The sequence below is a fragment of the Sus scrofa genome, chromosome 8, assembly GCF_054392235.1.
Source record: "Sus scrofa isolate SSC_HxYL_T2T_F1_AM1 chromosome 8, Sscrofa_HxYL_maternal_Yorkshire_Landrace_v2.0, whole genome shotgun sequence".
NCBI lineage: Eukaryota > Metazoa > Chordata > Mammalia > Artiodactyla > Suidae > Sus > Sus scrofa.
Genome location: NC_139390.1, coordinates 77,603,065 through 77,623,970, shown reverse-complemented (window position 1 = coordinate 77,623,970; position 20,906 = coordinate 77,603,065). Strand labels below are relative to the sequence as shown.

Sequence of the window (20,906 nt, the reverse complement as noted above, 5' to 3'; positions counted from 1 at the left end):
GAAGCAAAGTCTGGAGGTAACCGGATGTGGGCTTCCAAGAGTCCTCGCTCAGGGTAGCAGTTACCTCCTGTAGCATAGCATAGTGACAACACATATGAAGTGCTGTATACCAGGAAAGCTCATGAAAGACTCCGTGACCAAGATTTTACTGGGGGCTGGTCATGTAGGTGCTCTTTGCTTAAGACATCCCCAAATTCCAGACTCCTAGAAGGAGAGCAGGTGTTCAGCATAAACCACAGTGTTTCTACGAACGGTGAAGGCAGAGAGAGCTCCTCTCTTATCAGTTAGGGAATGGGGGAAGTCCTCCTGAAATCCAAATTCCTAGATGCCAGCCAAGAGCCATTCTTGCCAATAGGCCTAAGGATAGCAGTCCCCAAGCCTGCTATGTTAACTCATTTTTTCAGACCCCTCAGCTTCGGATCTATGTTGGCTAAGATTGCCGCCTTTGCAGATCTCACAGGATGTAGGAACATGGCCCCTGTTAAAACTCCACTTAATTCCATAGCTCCTGCAAAATTTAGACAAATGCTTCAGGTTGACAGTGGACTAAAGCAAATCAACCAGTAACCCTGACTATAGCTGTGGGCCAGATTCAGTATTTTGCTAGAGCTGGTTAATACGGCTATGGGCACGTTAACGGTATGTGATCAGTCATGGTTTGGGCGCATACTTTCCATCCCTATGAAAAAACAAGATCAGGAACAGTTCATATTCACATGCATTTTTATTTTATTTTATATTTTTTGTCTGTCTTTTTAGGGCTGCACCCATGGCATATGGAGGTTCCCAGGCTAGGGGTCTAATTAGAGCTACAGATGCTGGCCTTCGCTACTGCCACAGCAACCCCAGATCCAAGCTGCATCTGTGACCTACACCACAGCTCACGGCAATGCTGGATCCCTAACCCACTGAGTGAGGCCAGGGATCGAACCTTCAACCTCTTGGTTCCTAGTCAGATTCATTTCCACTGCACCACAACGGGAACTCCTTCACATGAAATTTTAAAAAAGCAATGTTGGAGGTCCCCTTGTGACACAATGGAAATGAATCCGACTAGGACCCATGAAGTTGTGGGTTTGATCCCTGGCCTTGCTCAGTGGGTTAAGGATCTGCTGTTGCCGTGAACTGTGGTGTAGGTTGCAGACACGGCTTGGATCCAGCATTGCTGTGGCTGTGGTGTAGGGCAGCAGCTACAGCTCCATTCTGACCCCTAGCCTGGGAACCTCCATATGCTGTGGGTGTGGCCCTTATAAAACAAAACAAAAAAAGCAATGTTAACAGCCTAGGTTATGTTATAACTCTCTTGCTGTTATAGCTGAAAGAGACCTAGACCAGGTAGACATTCTACAGAAAATCACTTCACTATATTGATGGATTATGTTAATCAAATGGGTGAGCAAGATGTGACTAGTAAATGAGGCCTCAATAAAGTACATGTGCTTCAGAGAGTGAGCTAAAACCCATGAAATTCAGGGGCTACCACATTAGTAAAACGTGGAGGGATGAGTGTCCAGTGATTGGCTCCATGCTAGAACATTCCCTCTAAAGTAAAGACAAATGAGTGAAACTTGCATCTCCCATCATGAAGAAGGAGGCACAAAACCTAATAAGCCTGGCTGGGTTCTGATGCAGGCAGCATATTTCCAATCTCAGAATACTGCTCTCAGCTATATACTGGTGACAGGAAGGTGGCCAGTTTGGAGTGAAGCAGCAAGCAGGTCTGTGGCAGGTCCAGACCAGGATGGAAGCACGCTGCCGCCTGGGTCATCTATCCTAGCAGACCGTGATATTAGAGTTACTGGTGAGGAAAAAATGTGGAAGAGATTAAAGTAAAATTACTGTTTATGTATTCTTGATTTACCTCTGCTCATTTTACTGAATAACTGAATGTTTAAAAACCACACAGAGCACATTAGTGGAAAACATTTTATTTTTCAAATATATAATGGATTCTCCATTGCTCAATTATTTCTATAAAAACTTTATCTTTGTATTAAACCTAAATAGATGTATATTTATTACATTTATCTTTTCTCAGATTAAAGACTATGGTATAATTGTGATTATCTTTAGCAACCAAAGTCTATTTCCGGAGATTTAAACTTGTGATGGAGAAGAATCCCATGTCAAGTCCTTCGTACCTGATTTGGTGCCAAGGCTGGTTTGTCCCAGGACCCAGAGGCAATCCCATGCTTGAGAGCAAAGTGAGACCCCCAGGCTGGCCTCTAGAAGGGGCAGCTCGTTTTGCTCTGCACAGGACAGTTCTTCCTCAGGCTAAGCTGGAAGCCCTGGGAACAGTGGACTGAGGTATACGCTGTGTTCAGGCACTACTGGTGTGGCTGGCAGGTGGCAGATCAGGATGGAAAGAGCCAGTTTTGTATGTCAGACCTCTATTGGTAAACATTTCTTTATAAAAATAATGTCAAATGGTAGCTCTGGGTCCTTGATGATACTAATATTCTGTCCATGGTTATCTTGCTCTCTGTGATATTATGGCCAACGAAAACAGACGAACTGAGTTCCTTAAACACTGAATGCAAGTAGGAAAACTGATGGTGCCAACTGGGACGATGGTGGCGGAAACTGGGAACTAACTCTTGGAAAGGTCCTCTGGGCTTGATTTACTCTAAGCAGCCAGGGAGAGACCGAGGATTTGGCCAATACTGTGCTTGGCTCTGCCCTCTTATTTTTCTCCATTGTCCACTGACTTTCATTTTTTAACTTGAAAATAGGGTGAGGGAATGAGTCTCTCCATCTCTATCACAGAATCTCCGTAAAACCTAAGATCGTACCCTAACTTTCCATGAGAGTGTCTGTTATGAATTTAAAATTAAATAACTAAAATAAATAATGGGTGATTCTTGAGTTTTAAGGTAGTAAAAAGATAGGAGGACCTCAGTGATTTCTTAGCATAATGCTAATCTCTCAAAGGTGGGTAAAATCCCACTTAGAGGGAAGGTTTGGAATCCTACATAAAAACATAACATGCATTAAAACAAAGTTCTTAAATATTAAAAAATTCAAGTGACCATATCCTTACTGATAGTAATATAACACAAATAGAATTACAATGAACATTTTAGCCCAGAATACAGTTCTAGTTAGCACACTGAAATGACTGACATTTAAATTTTAACTCTTACAGCATAGATGTGAGAATGAAGTTTGTGTATATGCACATGCTTCAAAGCAGAATTTGGCTTTGGGGGATAGTAATTTTTATCCTAATCCACAGTATTTATGATTCTTAACTTCAGTTGTTTTTACGAAGAAATTAGGAGAAAAAATTTAAACTTCTGACCCTTGGATCAATCAGAAAATAACTAAGAGTTATTCTCTTGTAAATTCAGTAAGAAGCTATTCTAAAATTGCTATTTTACATATTTATTTCTCTAAACAAAGGCTCTTGGATAGTAATCTACTTTCCTAATTTAAGGAAAGTATTGTAACTCTTTCTCCAATTCCTATTTTAACTAGAAGAGCCACAACATTATTTTTAATCATTTCTTCAGTATTTTGTATTTTAAAAAATGTAGGTAATATGACTCTCTATAAGATATGAAACATTAAATGTATCTGCTACTACTGGCATTCAGATTTTGAATGTACCTTTATGATGAAATTACAGTCATGAAACACAATGTTCAGAAGAATTGTCAGAGTACCTAACCATTTAAAAATGAGATTTATGACCCTCTTTAAAAACCTGTTAAAGCTATGCGGGTTTATATCCAAGTGCTCCCAGTGGAGAGAAATGACGTACTGTACCGAAAAGCCGAGCCCTCATCGGGGGTCTTCTTAACTTGGCTCTGAACTTTAAAAGCCAAAAGAGCTGCGCCATATGCTGTTCGCAAGTTCAGTGCGACGGGATGCCTTATAAAAAGATCTTTTGGTATTACTATGACAGAAGCACCTTGGATTGGAGCCAAGATAGGCACATGGTAACTGAAAGTAACTGAATTCTGCTTTATGGTAAAATCCATTAAAGGACAATTCAATGTACTTATCATCAAGCACACACAAGCAAAGGTACTCCTTTGAAGCCAAAAATCTAATGCTGCTGAAGTGTCCAGTTCCTACTACTCTAGCTTAATGTGGCTGATTTGATTACCATTTCCTTAGTCCTACACAATTTTTCTGATCTTGTAACATCTTACAATAGTGAGCTGGCACTAGCTTAGGTCTATGAAAACATAATTGTCACATGTCACACAAAAACTAGGTAACTCGTACAAATTTCTGCACATCTTCAAAATAAGTCTTTGGATGGTGACTCTAATGTATAATGCTGCAGAAGATCCAAAGAAGCACTCTGATGATGGCTATTATTTAATGATGGTAAATGAGAATTCTTTTCTAAAAATCTGTACCAATGTCAATTTTAGGTAGAACATGAAATCAGTTTCATGAAATATAGTCTTGTTCTATGCCCTCCTGACGACACTCCCAACAGAAAGCGTCAAGTCTCTTTGCTGTTTCTTGGCTGATGAGACATTCATCCTTTAATTCCCTGATTGTCTTCCTCAGTGATTTTTGGAAACGTTTTTCTCGGTCTAAAACATGCCGCAGACTTTTCTTAGTATCCTCTAGCTCGCTGATCACATGATCTAATTTATGCTTAAGTTTCTTTGGACTGTCCATTACACTGTAGCTATGTTCCTAAAAACACAAACAGAGAGTTATTAAACCAGACAAGTGGTTTGATAAAAAATTATAACTAGGCCTGTTTCTCCAATTCCTATGCTTAGAGAGGATCTTTAAGTTGTGGTACTAAGAGGTTTAATGGTCATGGGGAGAGGATGGGGGTAGAAGGAGTATTTCAGGGGCCGTGGATCCTCTTTGTCCAAGACCCGGCCTCCACACGGAGTGCAGAATCCTGCAGGTGGGAAGCACTTCTCGCCTGCAACTGGGTATCTGCTTATCAACACCATGACACCTGCAATGACTATAAAGCTCTCAGTCCCAGGAGTTCCCTTCGTGGTGCAGGGGAAACGAATCTGACTAGTATCTGTGAGGATGCAGGTTCGCTCCCTGGCCTCGCTCAGTGGGTTGGGGATTTGGTGTTGCTGTGAGCTGTGGTGTAGGTTGTAGATGTGGCTCAAAGGCTATGGCTGTGGCATAGGCCAGGGTCTACAGCTCCAATTCAACCCCTAGTCTGGGAACTTTCATATGCTGCAGGTGTGGCCCTAAAAAGCAAAAAAAAAAAAAAAAAAAAAAAGCTTTCAGTCCCTAAGTGTGGGGCTGCTCAGTTTAAGTGTTATTTATCAAAAACACTTAAATAATTAAACTTTTACCTGAATTGCTTTATTTTGATGACTATTTCACTCTATAAGGGATGACAGGAAATGATCACTAAAGCAGGTGCTCAAGGCTGGGCATTATGGCTTTACAGGGGACTCTGGTCTTGGATTTTTAAAGAGATAATTTAAGCTCTCAGTATTTATTATGATTATGTTTGCTACATATACTTTTTTCATTAGAAAATAATTTTGAAAAGCTATTACTTAATATTAGAATTAGCAAAGAGGACTTTGCTTCCAGCCGAGATGAAAGAGCAGAGATTGGATTGATTCCTACCTAAAAAAGAAAAAAAAAAAAACACCAACACACAGCCAGAAGATGTGAAAAAAGTTTTGAAGATAATGACATCAGGCAAGGAAGGCAGAGACTGCAGAGAGATGGGAAATAGAGTGGGCCCTATGACTGCTCATCTTCCTGAGAGAGTTCTAGGCCTCCAGTGCAAGGAGGGGAAATCCAGGCAGGGCTTGGTAGACTGAGTCCAGGATATGGGTGCCAAGTACCCAGGGAGACCCAGGTGGTTACAGTTCAGAGGGCAAAGTACCGGAGAGGAAAGAGCTGCACAGTGAGAGAAGCCTGGCAATCTTCTGAGGCTCCCCAAGTATTCCTCTGAGTTAGATCAGCACATGTGTGTAGGAGATTGCTCAAGGCTGAGGAAAGAGTGATTAGAAAAGATAAGGAGTGCCCTGAGCTCACAAGGCACAGACATTCCTCCCACCAGCCAGACCAGATTCATGGGGCACTGCACAGAGTATACAAAAAGGTCTTGCCTCAGGGATGGAGAACAAGCAGCCAGAGACTGAGCACTGCTCTAGTCCTGCCTAACAAAGCAAAACCTGAAAAGATCAAACTATTTCCCAGTAACTTAACTATACCCCATACCAAAGCTCAAGTGTATAGGATATAAAATTACCCGGCATCCGGCTTGGGAAAATCCACAGTGTGTGGCACACAAAATTTACAGGCATGCAAAGCAACAAGAAAATATGAGCTGTAATGAGAGAAAACAATCAAGAGAAGCCAATCCAAAACTAGCAAATGTCAGAATTAGCAGACAAGGGAATTAAGAAAGTTACTGAAACTGTATTACATATGTTAAAAAGCTAGGTAGATACATGAAAGAAATAAAAAAGAATCAAATAGAAAAGCTAGATACAAAAATCACAATATATGAAGTGAAAAATGTATTGGAGAGAATTAATGGCAGACTAGATATTTCAGAAGAAAAGATTAGTGAAGGTAAAGTTATAGGAATAGGAACTATATAGAATGGACAAAAGAGAGGAAAAGTAATACTAAAAAAAAAAATAACAAACAGAGCATCAGTGAGAGGTGGAATAACTTCAGACAGCCTAAGGTAATTAACCTCCCAGAAGGAGAAGGAAGAAAAGTTGAGGTAGAAAGAAATATCTGAAAAAAATCACGGTCAAATTTTTTCTAAATTTGATGAAAACTATAAACCCGCAGATAAAGAAGCTCAACAAATCCCAAGCATAAGACACATGAAGACAACTAAATTAGGTACATTATAATCAAATTATTCAAACCCGTTGGAGAAGAAATTTCTCAAAAGCAAAGAAAAAAGAACTGTTAGGTACAGAGGATAAAGGTTAAATGTGACAGATTTCTGCTGAGTAACAATGCATGTGAAAATACAGTGGAGCAACATCTTAAAAAAACCAACACCAACCAACAAACCCCCAAACCGTCAACCTAGAATTTGATACCTAGTAAAAGTATCTTTCAAAAATGAAGACTAAAGAATGATTTTTCAGATATACAAAAGCTGAAACAATTTCTCACTGGCATAGCTGGACTGCAGGAATGTTAAAGTAAGTCCTTCAGACAGAATGATAGCAGACAGAAGTACAATCTTACACAAAGCAATGAAAAGTCCTGCCATGGCAACCACATGGGTAACATGTAAATTTTTTTCTTATTATTTAAATCTCCTTACAATATATTTTACTATTTAAACAAAAATAATAACAATGTGGGATTCACAGCTTATGTAAAAGTGAAAAGCATGACAGCAAAAGCAAAAAAGGTTGGAGAAGAGAAATGAAAGTATGCTGTGGTAAGGATGATACACTATGTATTAAGTGGAATAATATCACTTATCAGGTAGCTTGCGGTAAGTTAAAGATGGATGCTACAGACCCAAAAGTTGTTACTAAATAAATACACCAGAGTTATGGCTAATGAATCAAAAAAAAAAAAGGAGATAAAATGGAATTGCAAAAAAAAATTCAGTTAATCTAATATAAGAGAGAAAAAGAAGAAAATGGGAACACAGAACAAATGGAACAAATAGGAAGCAAGTAAGATGATAGGTTTAAATAAAACCATTTCGGGAGTTCCCGTCGTGGCTCAGTGGAAACAAATCCAACTAGCATTCACAAGGATGCAAGTTCGATCCCTGGCCTCACTCAGTGGGTTAAGGATCCAGAGTTGCTGTGACCTGTGGTGTAGGTGGAAGATGCGGCTCAGATCCTGCATTTCTATGGCTGTGGCTCTCACTTGACCCCTAGCCTGGGAACTTGCATATGCCTTAAGTGTAGCCCTAAAAAGCAAAAAAAAAAAAAAAAAAAAAAAAAAAAAAAAGATAAAAAATACAAATAAGTTGTAAGTAAAGGTATGGAAAAAATATACAACAATAACACGAATAAACGAACCTATCATTGGTGCACTACTTTCAGACAAAGTAGAGTGAAGAATATTACTGGATAAAGGTTACTTCTGGAGTTCCTGTTGTGGCTCAATGGTTAGTGAATCCAATTAGGAACCAGGAGGTTGCGGGTTCGATCCAATGGCCTTGCTCAGTGGGTTAAGGATCCAGCATTGCCATCCTAGCTGTGGTGTAGGTCGCAGACACGGCTAGGGTCCTGCGTTGCTGTGGCTACAGTTCCGACTGGACCCTCTAGCCTGGGAACCTCCATATGCTGCAGGTGTGGCCCTAAAAAGACAAAAAAAAAAGGTCAATTCTTTCTTCCTTTCTTTCTCTCCCTCCCTTCTCTCTCTCTCTTTCTTTCCTTCTTTTTTTCTTTCTTTCGGCTGCCATCTATGGCATATGGAAGTTCCCAGGCTAGGGGTCAAATAGGAGCTGCAACTGCAGGCCTATGCCAAAGCCAATTCCACAGCAACACTAGATCTGATCTGCAACTGAGACCTACACCGCATCTTGTGGCAATGCTGGATCCTTAACCCACTAAGCATGGTCAGGGATTGAACCCACATCCTCACAGGAACCATGTTGGGTTCTTAATCTAATGAGTCACATGGGAACTCCAAGAAGGCCATTTCTTAATAACAAAGGGGTTAATTTATGAGGACATAAAAATACTAAGTATTTAGTACCTAATAACAGTGCTGTAAAATGTAACAAGCAAAAGCTAACAACTGCGAGGAGACTCAAATCTACACCTATACGAGAAGATCAAACACTTCTCCCAATAATATATAGAATAAGTAGATGGAAATTCATTAAGAATGAAGATTTAGTTCCCATCGCGGTGCAGTGGTTAACGAAATCTGACTAGGAACCACGAGGTTGGGGGTTCGACCCCTGGCCTTGCTCAGTGGGTTAGGGATCTGGTGGTGTTGCCCTGAGCTGTGGTGTAGGTTGCAGACGCGGCTCGGATCCTCCATTGCTGTGGCTGTGGCTCAGGCCTGCAGCTACAGCTCTGATTGACCCCTAGCCTGGGAACCTCCATATGCCTCGGGAGCGGCTCAAGAAATGGCAAAAAGACAAAAAAAAAAGAATGAAGATTTAACATTATAGAACATTCAAGGCATACAATGTTTCATCTCTGACCACAACAGAATTAAATTAGAAATTAATAACAGGCTGCCCCCACCGCGGGTCCCAGGAGCTCTGGCGGCGGGAGGAGCGGCAGCGGCCAGGCACCCCAGCTTCGCGAAGGCTCTCGGGGCGCGGCGGACCGCAGGCACCCGGCACGCGCCCGCCCCGTCGCCACGATGCCCAAGAGGAAGGTCAGCTCCGCCGAGGGGGTGGCGAAGGAGGAGCCCAAGAGGAGATCGGCGAGGCTGTCAGCTAAACCTGCTCCTGCAAAAGTGGAAACGAAGCCAAAAAAGGTGGCAGGAAAGGATGAAGCTTCAGACAAAAAAGTACAAACTAAAGGGAAAAGGGGAGCAAAGGGAAAACAGGCCGAAGTGACCAAGCAAGAGACAAAAGATCTGCCTGCAGAAAACAGAGAAACTAAAAACGAGGAGAGCCCAGCCTCTGATGAAGCAGGAGAGAAGGAAGCCAAGTCTGATTAACAGCCCATGCCCAGTCCTGTCAGTGGTCCCTGAGTCCCTTCTTGTACAATCCAGGGGAATATTTTTATCAATTATTTTGTAAATGCAAGTTTTTTGGTAGCTCCAGAAACATTTTTAAGAAGAAGGGAATCTCACCTCATCCCATTTTTTAAGTGTAAATGCTTCTTTTTAAGAGGTGAAATCATTTGCTGGTTGTTTATTTTTTTGGTACAATCAGAAAATAGTGGGATATTGAATGTGGGAAGCTTTGATCGTCTTGGGTGTCAGCTTAACATTCCATAGACAGGGAGCTTTTATATCCTATAATACAAAGCTACTAAATGGTGATTTGGAGTCAGTTGTGCATTTAACGTCCTGAACACTTGAAATTACTTCTTTTCCCGTGTTGTTTTTGGTAGAACTGTTTCCTAAAGCAGACCAACCTTGACTGTGGCTTTCCTTGTCAGAATTTTGTGCACTCTGTAACAACTTTGGTCATGGTAGTCCAGTTTTCTTAGTAATTTTGTTAGTGTGCTGTGAAAGACTGAACATTTGAGTACGTAGTGTATATGATATTAAATTGCGAATTAGTGGGAATTATGATATAACAGCATATCAACATTTGAAGATATTGGTACTTGATATCCTGTTAAGGAAAATTTGCCTCCAAATTTTAAGCTGTAAAGTCACTGGAATAACTGTTGAGAAAAGAATCACAACTATATGATTTTTTTAGACTTTTGGTACGTTATGTTAAGAATTGGGTACAAATTGAAATGTCTGTGTACTGATCCTCAAAACAACCAATAAACTCTCAGTTATGAAAGAAAAAAAAAGAAATTAATAATAGAAAGATCTCTGGGAAATTCCCTAATATTTGGAAAGTACACAGCACACTTAGAAATAACCCATGGATCAAAGAACAAATCAAAATGGAATTTGGAATTTTTTTTTTTCTTTGCCATGCAGGAGGCAGGTGGAAGTTCCCAGGCCAGGGCTGAACCCATGCCACAGCCTTGACCTGAGCCACAGCAGTGACAATGCCAGATCCTTTAACTCCTAGGCCACCAGGGATTCTGGAAGTATTTTGAATTAAGTGAAAAGGAAAACATAACATATTTAATTTGTAGAATGCTGCTAAAGCAATGGATAAATATTATAAAATGTTAACATTAGAAAGGATAAAGCCTCAAATCAATGACCTCAGCTTCCATCTTAAGAAACTAGAAAAATAAGCAAATTTTACTGAACTAAGTAGAAGGAAATAAAGAAGATGAGCAGAAATTACTGAAGTAGAAAATAAAAACAACAAAACAGCAAAATGATAAAATCAGTGAAAGCTAGTTCTTGACAAAATTAATAAAACTGATAAATCTCTAGGCAGACTGATCAACAAAAAAAGGACAGAAACAGAGTACTCGTATTAGAAAGAAGAGAGATGATATAACCAGAGATTCTGCAGATATTGAAAAGATTAATAAAGAAATGTTTGAAACAATTTTAAGCTAATAAACTTGACAAGTGAAATAAAATGGGCAAGTCCCTTGGCAGATACAAGTTACTAAAAAACTTTCCCATAAAGAAACACAGTTCCAGATAAGCTTTACTGGAGAATTCTACTACATCCTTATAAAAGAAGTTATTGCTAATCTATACAAACTCTTCCAGAAAATTGAAAAATAAGGCAAGACTTTCTCATTGATTCTTTGACGTTACCATTATTCTGATAGTGAAACCAGACAAAGACATTCCAAGAGAAGAAAACTATAGGCCAATATCCCTCTTGAACATACAAGGAAAGATTCTAACCAAATTTTAATTTGAATGCAACAAAATATAAAAGGGATAACATCATGAAGAAGTAGGGTTTATTCCAGAATGCAAGGCTGATTTAACATTAAAAAAAAATCAGTCGATGTAACTAGTCACATTAACATACTAAAAAACACAACTCATATGATCTCTTAACAGATACAGAAAGAGCATTTGACAAAACTGACATTCCCTTCTGATAAAAAGTCTCAGCAACTAGGAATAGAAAGGCACTTCCCCTGAGACAATATGGATGGACCTAGAGGGCATTATGCTAAGTGATAATAAGTCAGACAGAGAAAGACAAAACTGTTTGATTTCAATAATATATGGAATCCAAAAAAACAAAACATATAAACAAATATAGAGCAGAAACAGATTTATAGATTCAGAGAACATACAGGTGCCAGAGGAAGGGAGGAAAGAAAAAGGTTAGGGAGTAAGAGCAACAAACTTCTAGTTATAAAATAATCAAAGGTATGAGTGTGCGGTGTGGAGAATGAAACCAATAACTAAGTTATATGTTTGTATGGTGATATATTGTAACTATACTTATTGCGATAAGTTTGAAATGTATAAAAATAGGGAATCACTATGTTGTATAAGAGGAACTAACATAGTGTTGTAGGTCAATTACATTTTACAAACAAACAAACAAACTCTTAGAAAAAGAGTTCAGATTTGTGGTTACCTGAGGCAGGGTATGGAGGAGGAAGAACTGGAGTGAAGGCAGTCGAAAGGTATGGGCTTCCAGTTATAAGAGAAATAAGTACTAGCTATATATCATACAACATGATAAATATAATTAACACTGCTGTATGTTATATATGAAAGTTGTTAAGAGAGTAAATCCTAAGAATTCTCATCATATGAAAAATTTTGTTTTCTGTTTCTTTAATTTTGTTCTATATGAGATGATGGATAGTCACTAAACTTACTAATCATTTCATGATATATATAATTCAAATCATTACTGTACACTTTAAACTTATACAGTGCTATTATTATGCCAGTTAAATCAATAAAAGTGGAAGGAAAAATAGAAAGGCACTTCCTCAATCTGATAAAAGGCAATTATGAAAAGCCTACAGTTAACATCCTATTTAATATCATATGAATGTCTTTAATGGTAAAAGACTGAATGCCTTCCTCCTAAAATAAGGAGCAAAGTATAAAAATCAGTTCTCAGGACTTCTATTTGTCATAGCCTTGGAGGTTCAAGATCTCCAGGTAATGCAATAAAACAAGAAAAAGAAATGAAAGGTATTTATACTGGAAAGGAAGAACTGAAACTGTTTTTAATGTCAGACAACATGATGGTCTATGTGGAAGATCTGCTAACTTCTACCAAAATGCTTTGATGATTAATTTGTGAGTTTGGCAAGTTTGACAGATATAAGATCAATATGAAACAGTCAATTTATTTCCATATACTAACAGTCAGTAAAATACCACTTATGATAGCATCCAAATATATAAAATACTTAGGGATAAATCTGATAAAAGAAGTGAAAAACCTGTACAATGAAAATTATAAAGCACTGCTGAATTTAAAGGTCTAAGTAAATGAAGAGATATAATGAGTTCATAGGTTGGAAGACTTAAAATAGTCTTATTAAGATGTCAGTTCTTCCCTATGAGTTCCCTTGGTGGCGCAGTGGTTAATGAATCCGACTAGGAACCATGAGGTTGCGGGTTCGATCCCTGGCCTTGCTCAGTGGGTTAAGGATACAGCTTTGCTGTGAGCTGTGGTGTAGGTTGCAGACGTGGCTCAGATCCTCCGTTGCTGTGGCTCTAGCGTAGGCTGGTGGCTACAGCTCCGATTCGACCCCTAGCCTGGGAACCTCCATATGCCATGGGAGCGACCCTAGAAACGGCAAAAAGACAAAAAAAAAAAAAAAGATGTCAGTTCTTCCCAAGTGGATCTGTGGATTCAATGTGATCCCAGTCAAAACCCCAGCAGGCTTCCTGTAAAAATTTACCAAGTGATTCTAAAATTCACATAAAAATGCAAAGGACCTAGAATATCCAAAACACTTTGGAAAAAGAACAAAGCTGGAAGATTAACACTGCTTGATTTCAAGGATTATAAAGCTATAGTAATCAAGAGAGTAAAACAGACCTGGACTCCAGGCTTTGTTCTAACATGAACAAGAAATGAAATGAATAAATAAATGCAAGTTTCAATACCCTCTTTGTGTATGACTGTCCTTGAAGAAAACCTAAAGACAGGAATTCCCTTGTGGCCCTGCAGGTTAAGGATCTGACGTTATTACTGCAATGGCTTGCATCACTACTGGAACTACTACATGCTGTGGGCATGGCCAAAAAAGAAAACCTAGAGACATAGTTATTTTCAAAAATTAGATCTTTCCATATGGAAACAACAGTACCTAAAGGGAGGAAACGATAACTGTATTTTATTGGTTGAAATAACCTTGTGCAAGTATTCTTTGTACTAAATATGTCACAAAAGATTAACTACCTGTATATCATCACTGCAATTATATAAATTATAATGGCTCTGAGAAACAATATTATTTTTGGATATTACATTAAAAAAAAAAAATCTCAAACACCCAAACTAGCTTTTCAATAAGATTTTGAAAAGCTCAATCCTAATTAAGAGCACATGTTCATCTTCATCTTAAAAATATCAACATTAGCCCATTAAGTAATTTTACTTACAAAAATGAACTGGGACTGGAATTCTTCAGTACATGAGGAAGCACCAACAAGCTGGTGATTGTGGTTTGTGACTGGAAGTGCTTTGAGGGTGAAGTTTTTCCTACAATGGAGCTTTTCTCTCTTCCCCTGTTAAGAACAGTTAATAGCAATTGTTGTAGATATTTCTGTCCTTTTGTAAATTTTTAATCTTTTTAACTTTGTGTAGTAAAACGAACATATTTCTTTTCATGGAAATTGCTTTTAAAAGTCAGTAAAATTTAAATTCACTCAGATTACTTTAAAGGAACTTCCCCCAAGATAACAAATAAGGACTTACTGTAGAGTACAGGGAAATCTACTCAATATTCTATAATAACCTACATGGGAAGAAGAATGGATATATGCATATATATAACTGATTCACTTTGCTGTATATATGAAAGTAATACAACATTGTTAACTATACTCTAATAAAATTTATAACAACATAAAAGGAAAATCTAAGCTCTTTGATATAACATTAAAAAAAATGGCTGATCATCTTTAAAGTACTAAAGGACAAACAATGATGAAAACTACCATTTGAGAAAAATGAAAAATCTTTTTAAAACAAAGGAGAAATAAAGATTTATTTTCTACCAGCAATGGCAAAAGAATTCTTTAGAAAAAGGAAAATGACTCTAGATGGAAATACAACTTTTCCCAAAAGAATGCAGGCTACCAGAAATGGTCACTATATGAGTAAATATGTGTTTTCCTTTTCTAGTTATCTGAATCTCTTTATTTATTTGCCTTTTAGGGTTGCACCCGCAGCACATGGAGTTTCCCAGGCTAGGGGTTGAATCATAGCTACGGCTGCCAGCCTAAGCCACAGCCATAGCAATGCCAGATCCGAGCCGGGTCTGTGACTTATACCACAGCCCATGGCAATGCCAGATCCTTAACCCACTGAGTGAGATCAGGGATCAAACCTGCAACCTCATGGATCCTAGTCGGATTCGTTTTTGCTGTGCCACAACGGGAACTCCTGAATCTCTTTTTAAAATGTTCTTTAAGCAAAAATAAAAATAATGATGTTCGAGGTTAAAATAAAATAAACCTCCCCTAAATAACTCTGAAGTTCATTTGGAAACTTACCTTAAAAAGAAAAAAAAACAGTGAAAGAGTGATAATGAGGGAAAATATGCCCTAAAGGTATTAAAAATAAACTACACAGTATTAATAGTTAAAATAGTATATTACTCTCTTAGAAAAATCTGAATAGGTCATGTAGATAAAAAAGCCTTTAGGATAAAAATAGCATTCTAAATAAGTGGCAAAAGGCTATAAATCATGAAAAAAATGAGCTAATTAAGAAAAAATTATATCCTTTATGTGTAATAAACCACATTGAAATTCTACGTACTGAAAATTCAAGCAAGAATGAAAAGCATGGAGTTCCCATCGTGGGTCAGTGGTTAACGAACCTGACTAGTATCCATGAGGACAAGGGTTTGATCCCGGGCCTGACTCAGTGGGTTAAGGATCCGATGTTGCTGTGATCTGTGGTGTAGGTCACAGGTGCAGCTCAGATCCCAAGTTGCTGTGGCTGTGGCGTAGGCTGGCAGGCAGCTGTAGCTCTGATTTGACCCCTAGCCTGGGAACCTCCATAAGCCGCAGAAGCGGCCCTAAGAAGACAAAAGACAAAAAAAAAAAATGAAATAAAATAAGAATGAAAACCATGAGGAAGTAGAAAAATACATGGAAATTATTTATATAATGTTAAGGCGGGGAAGGCTAACGTCAGATAGCACAAGAAAAAATATAGGACGACTTTTAAAAAAAATCTGAATTTCAAAAAACAAAACAAACCAACCCCGTAATTAGAAGTAAAGGCAAACAACAAAAAGTAACTGCAATGCAGATGGCATTTAAATGATTCACAGCCTCAATATCTAGTGTTGTCACAGAACAGCTTGGAAAAAGATGAAAATTGAAGAGGACCTGAATAAGTTAATTCACAAAAGAATACAAATGTCTAATAAACACGTGAAAATGTAGAAATGCACTAATATTCAACGATAAATTGAAACAATAAGATGCCATTTTTGCCTATCGCTTTTAGCAAAGGTTAAAAACACAGCTTATACTGAGGGTTAGGGTGGACAGACACCTTTATTCTTGGCTAGCTGGAGAGCAGACTGGTAAAAGCTTTATGGTGGGCTGGACCTTTGAGAGGTCTCTATCAAAGCAAGCACCTTAAGAGTGCATATACTTTTTTTTTTTTTTTTTTTTTTTTTTTTTGTCTTTTTAGGGCTGTACTTGAGGCATATGGAAGTTCCCAGGCTAGGGGTCCAATAAGAGCTGTAGCCGCCAGCCTACGCCAGAGCCACAGCAACGTGGGATCCGAGCAGGGTCTGCAACCTAAACCGCAGCTTACAGCAACACTGTAATCCTTAACCCACTGAGTGAGGCCAGGAATAGAACCTGGGTCCTCATGGATGCCAGTCAGATTTGTTTCCACTGAGCCACGACGGGAACTCCAAGAATGTGTACACTTTTTGATCCTATGATTTTATTTCCAGGAATTCAGTTTGAGGAAATGAGGATATGTACATAGATTCAGCTACCATAAATGTTCATTTTATACTTTTTTTTGGCCGCACCCATGGCATGGGATCAAACCACAGCCATAGCAGTGATGATGCCAAATCCTTACCCACTAGGGAACTCCAGGAGATAGTTTTTGGAAGTTGGTAATTTATGGTTTATTTGATTTATTGTGTATTTCTTAAGGTCCTCTTAACATTACAGATGTCACCTTAACTACAGGAGACAAATCCTTTAGAGCAAACTCCACAAGATACTGTACATTTATTAATACAGAAGAAAGTGAGGCAGTGTCCAATTGATAAGTTAAAGTACTGCAATGTGAACACCTACGAAGGTGACCAAGACCTTGGGGGAGCAGGTTCCCTTCTGGACTACTCCTCTTGTTTCCAGCTGTCAGGAAGGAGATACCTTTCAATGGAGGTTCATGTGCTGTGAGAACCCACAGGCTCTCTCTGAATTGTCCACACAAATCAGTCTATAGTTTCTAGAAGCAGATACTTTCAGGGAAATGAAATTGAGAGATCGAGGGTGAGGCAGCCTAGCACGGGCACCAATATCACGGAGGAAAAACACACAATTCAACTGAGTTGACTTCGACAATCCTTTTATTGTCTTTTTCTGAACTCTTTTTCTCCTTCCCTTCTCCTGTTCTTCTCTTTTTTCGGTTTTCCACCTTTAGTCTCACCTAGGCTTCACGCTTGAATGTATGTGGCTCTAGAAGTAAACTTTGGGTCTGTGAGAAGCTTTACTCTTGATTCTGGCTCCAGTGTGAGGACCACTACCAACCTGGGACTTCAGTTCAACTCTCTTATGTGCCTCCACTATTTAGACACATACTCATCTACACCAACTCCTAAGATTAGCTCACTTCACCAAAACTAAGAAATGTACAGATATTTATGAGTGGCTACTGGTAAAATACTCCTACTACTCATGACAAAAGCTAAAGCAGCAGTTTATGAATCTAAAAATTTAAGAATGGGTGTTCCTGTCGTGGCACAGTGGTTTACGAATCTGACTAGGAACCATGAGGTTGCAGGTTCGGTCCCTGGCCTTGCTCAGTGGGTTAAGGATCCGGTGTTGCCGTGAGCTGTGGTGTAGGTTACAGACTCGGCTTGGATCCCGAGTTGTTGTGGCTCTGGAGTAGGCCGGTGGCTGCAGCTCCGATTCGACACCTAGCCTGGGAACCTCCATATGCAGCGGGAGCAGCCCTAGAAAAGGCAAAAAGACAAAAAAAAAAAAAAAAAAAAAAAGTAACAATGGACTTCAAATTAATAAGCGAACAATAAACATGGTGGCAAGTGTGGTTTATGTTCTTAAGTAGTACTGCAAAAAAGTGAGTAATGATGGCAAGCAGTATTTCATCAACAAACCTGTAAGTGAGATGGGGAATCAAAGATAGAAGGTATGACTCCAGGTTTCAGTTTAATATTCGGAGTGGTTCTGTCAAAATCTGTCTTCTTAAAGTGCCTTGAACACAACACATCTCCTTTTTTAGGCTCCCACATGCCTGCAGCATTCACATCCAGTCTTTTCATGGCTAATACCCATTTCCTTTTGACTTTTTCATCTGTGGGGAATCTAGGAAAACATACAGAAAGCCTTTTAAAATTAAACACTACTGATTTATACTTGAATTAAGGCTGTGACTAAACTGATTCTTTAGTTTGTTATTACTCTTGGGAACTGGAATATTCAGGAGACCGCCATGATTCACACTTTCATAACTTTCAGTTTTCATAGTCAGACTTTCTATCAAACATGCTACAGGCATATGGCCCTCATTTAAATTTTTCTCATATTATAAGGAAAAAAGTTTCAAAGGACATTTAACACCTTATAGTAAGATTCACAGCTGAAGATTTTTCTTCATCTATAAATGATAAAGAATAAGACTTGGGGAGTTCCTGTTGTGGCTCAGTGGTTAATGAATCCGACTAGTAACCATGAGGTTGCAGGTTCGATCCCTGGCCTTGCTCAGTGGGTTAAGGAACCGGTGTTGCTGTGAGCTGTGGTGTAGGTTGCAGACTCGGCTTGGATCCTGAGTTGCTGTGGCTCTGGCATAGGCCAGCAGCTACAGCTCTGATTAGACCCCTAGCCTGGGACTCTCCATATGCCGACGCAGCGGCCCTAGAAAAGACAAAAAAAAAAAAAAAAAAAGAATAGCACTTGGGCCTTTTCCTATCTGAGAACTTTATCCCAGATGAACACACACACTGGTACTTTCATTCTTCCATCAGCACCAAGACATTTCTTAGTAGAGCATTTAATAGAAAACAGGGGTATAAATGCGTAGTGAGTGAATGCAGAGAACACCTGCAGAGTTTGGAATTTTGGAGATCAGAACTCATTTGAGATTTGGAGGCCAATAACTATCTTTTCTAATTTTCCAAGCTGGTTTGAATCTTTTTTGGAATAAGGTAGGGCACACATACTCATTTTTTATTTCATTATATCTAGCCAAGTAGTTAGAGACACTTCTCTGGCACATAGCACAAGTGCCTGGCACAAAAACAGCAAAATAAACTTGTAACAAATGAGTAATTATTAAATCTTATTGTCCCTTCTTTCCTATGCTGCCAGAAGAGTGGTTAAAATACTAAATTAGGACCATCTTAATTTATCTGCAATACAGCTACAAAACCTTTAGTCTGAACTAGTAATTTATATATATATTTTTCCTACCACGGAAGTTTGATCTATTTCTAAACATAAACATAACCTTGACTTATTTTCTAAAAGACAGAATATATTTAGGCAAAGATCCTTCATTCACATTGTAAACTATATGTAAACGACACTGAATTTCTTTGATGGTATGTTAAAATGCAAAGTAAGAATCTTAGCAAAGATGACTTTAATGATATTTTTGTTAATCAGCTTATGATACCTCGGCAGGTATTTTTTACACTTCCACACCAAATCACACAAGTGTAGAAGTTATCACTGTCACTTCAAATTCAACTACAAAGGTTATTTAAAAAGAACTTGAGAACTACTGTTCAAAATTGAAGATGAAAATAGAACTGCCTTTTGCTTTTCTAACAGTCAAAAACATACTTGGTATAATTAACTAGGGCAGAATCTTACACGTGAAATGTCAGTCCTTTTAACTTGGAATTTGGTAAACAGCGAGAAGCACATCCAATGGCTGAGCAACATTTCACCATGGTGTTAACAACTCATAACAGAACTGAAAGAAAATTAAAAGGGCAAGCGTTAGTAACTTCAAAGCTAAGGGGAACATATTCACCTTTCCCAGTATGTTCTGGTATGTTTCAGTTAGGTAGCATGAAATCACGTTAGAAAGCCAAAGGCAAGTATTTTCTTCCAAAACGTTTACTTTGCTCATAAAATTTTCGAGGGGTTTGTCTCTTTACTAAAGCGAGTCATATTTAGCTATGCCACAAGGCGCCTGATTGCAGTTTTGTAGCTGGTACATTTCCCATCCACAGCCCCTTAGGCACCATGTTCCCTCCGCTACAACGCCTTGGCACACTAACTCCTGAGCTTCCCCCGGGAAACCATCCTTGACACCCAGATATGTCGGCCCCTCTCCAGTATTAGCTCTCGGAAAACACACTTCTCCTTCTCAAAGCTGTAATCATTCCTACATTTATTTCACATTCTCTGATGAAAGTCCTCCTCCACCAGCCTGGTGAGTTCCATGAGAGTATGGCAGGGCTTGTGTTTTTTTTTCACGTGTGTCCCCACCGCGTAGCTGGTAAATGTTACTACACATTTTGAAGGAATGAAGCGGACGTAAAGGAGAAGAGGAGGTAAAGGTGGGGCGTGAGACGCTGGCAAGTACGGGTGCCCAGCAGCAGCGGCGCTCCGGTGGGGACCAGATCCGAGCCCGGAGGCCGGCCGAGCTCCGCCCCCTTCTCGAGGCCCTGGCTGCGGCTGGGAAAGGGAGGGGCCGCCCAGTCACAGGTGTGGATGCAGCCGGAGAGCGGCCCTTCCTGTAGGGCCACCGGGCGTCTCCGCGCCGCTGCGGTCCTCCTCACGCCGAACCACGCCCAGGGTGTGGGCAGGCAGCAATGGGGAGAAAAGGAGAGACAACCTAAGATTTGTTACCGTTAGCGGCGAAGGCAGCGACTAACACCGATAACCGAGATTGCGTCTCCCTTCACTTCCGCCCCGTCGCCCCGGGAACCGGAAATCCGGCTGCCCCGGGTCACGTGTCCCTCCGCCATCTTGGCTCTGGTGGCAGCAGCAGCCAGGAGGGGGGGTGCTGGAGCAGAGCTGGGTCTCTGGACGTAGTTTTCATCCTGGGG

General features: G+C 39.5%; 2 protein-coding genes and 1 pseudogene across 3 annotated transcripts in view; 2 read left to right on the top strand and 1 right to left on the bottom strand.

The window, feature by feature from the left end:
* Nucleotides 1-1,912: 1,912 nt before the first annotated feature.
* THAP6 (THAP domain containing 6) lies at nucleotides 1,913-20,786 on the bottom strand. Of its 2 annotated transcripts, none has more exons than XM_005666756.4 (5): nucleotides 20,244-20,786; nucleotides 19,720-19,822; nucleotides 18,003-18,210; nucleotides 14,059-14,184; nucleotides 1,913-4,659 (listed from the first exon to the last, which is right to left on the bottom strand). In XM_005666756.4, the coding sequence occupies exons 2-5, from the start codon at nucleotides 19,797-19,799 to the stop codon at nucleotides 4,405-4,407; spliced, it is 669 nt and encodes a 222-aa protein (XP_005666813.2). In that variant the 5' UTR covers nucleotides 19,800-19,822; nucleotides 20,244-20,786; the 3' UTR covers nucleotides 1,913-4,404. The 2 variants fall into 2 exon arrangements, with proteins under 2 accessions (XP_005666813.2, XP_003482460.2); XM_003482412.5 differs by having other exon boundaries at nucleotides 20,707-20,786.
* On the top strand, nucleotides 9,178-9,594 carry LOC100737184 (non-histone chromosomal protein HMG-14 pseudogene; annotated as a pseudogene).
* Nucleotides 20,537-20,906, top strand: part of RCHY1 (ring finger and CHY zinc finger domain containing 1) — a 112,061-nt gene continuing 111,691 nt past the window's right edge. Inside the window, exon 1 of the mRNA XM_084970621.1 lies at nucleotides 20,537-20,842. The gene's annotated coding sequence lies outside the window, so the exon portion shown is untranslated. The remainder of the gene's footprint in view (nucleotides 20,843-20,906) is intronic.

What these genes read in the sequence shown, in the direction of transcription:
- THAP6 (XM_005666756.4), bottom strand. Translation starts at nt 19,799, where the DNA reads ATGGTGAAATGTTGCTCAGCCATTGGATGTGCTTCTCGCTGTTTACCA. An exon ending in AAAGGACTGACATTTCACGT is followed by an intron (nt 18,211 to 19,719) that starts GTAAGATTCTGC and finishes ATGTTTTCCTAG; the next exon opens with ATTCCCCACAGATGAAAAAG. An exon ending in ATTCCCCATCTCACTTACAG is followed by an intron (nt 14,185 to 18,002) that starts GTTTGTTGATGA and finishes TGTTCTTAACAG; the next exon opens with GGGAAGAGAGAAAAGCTCCA.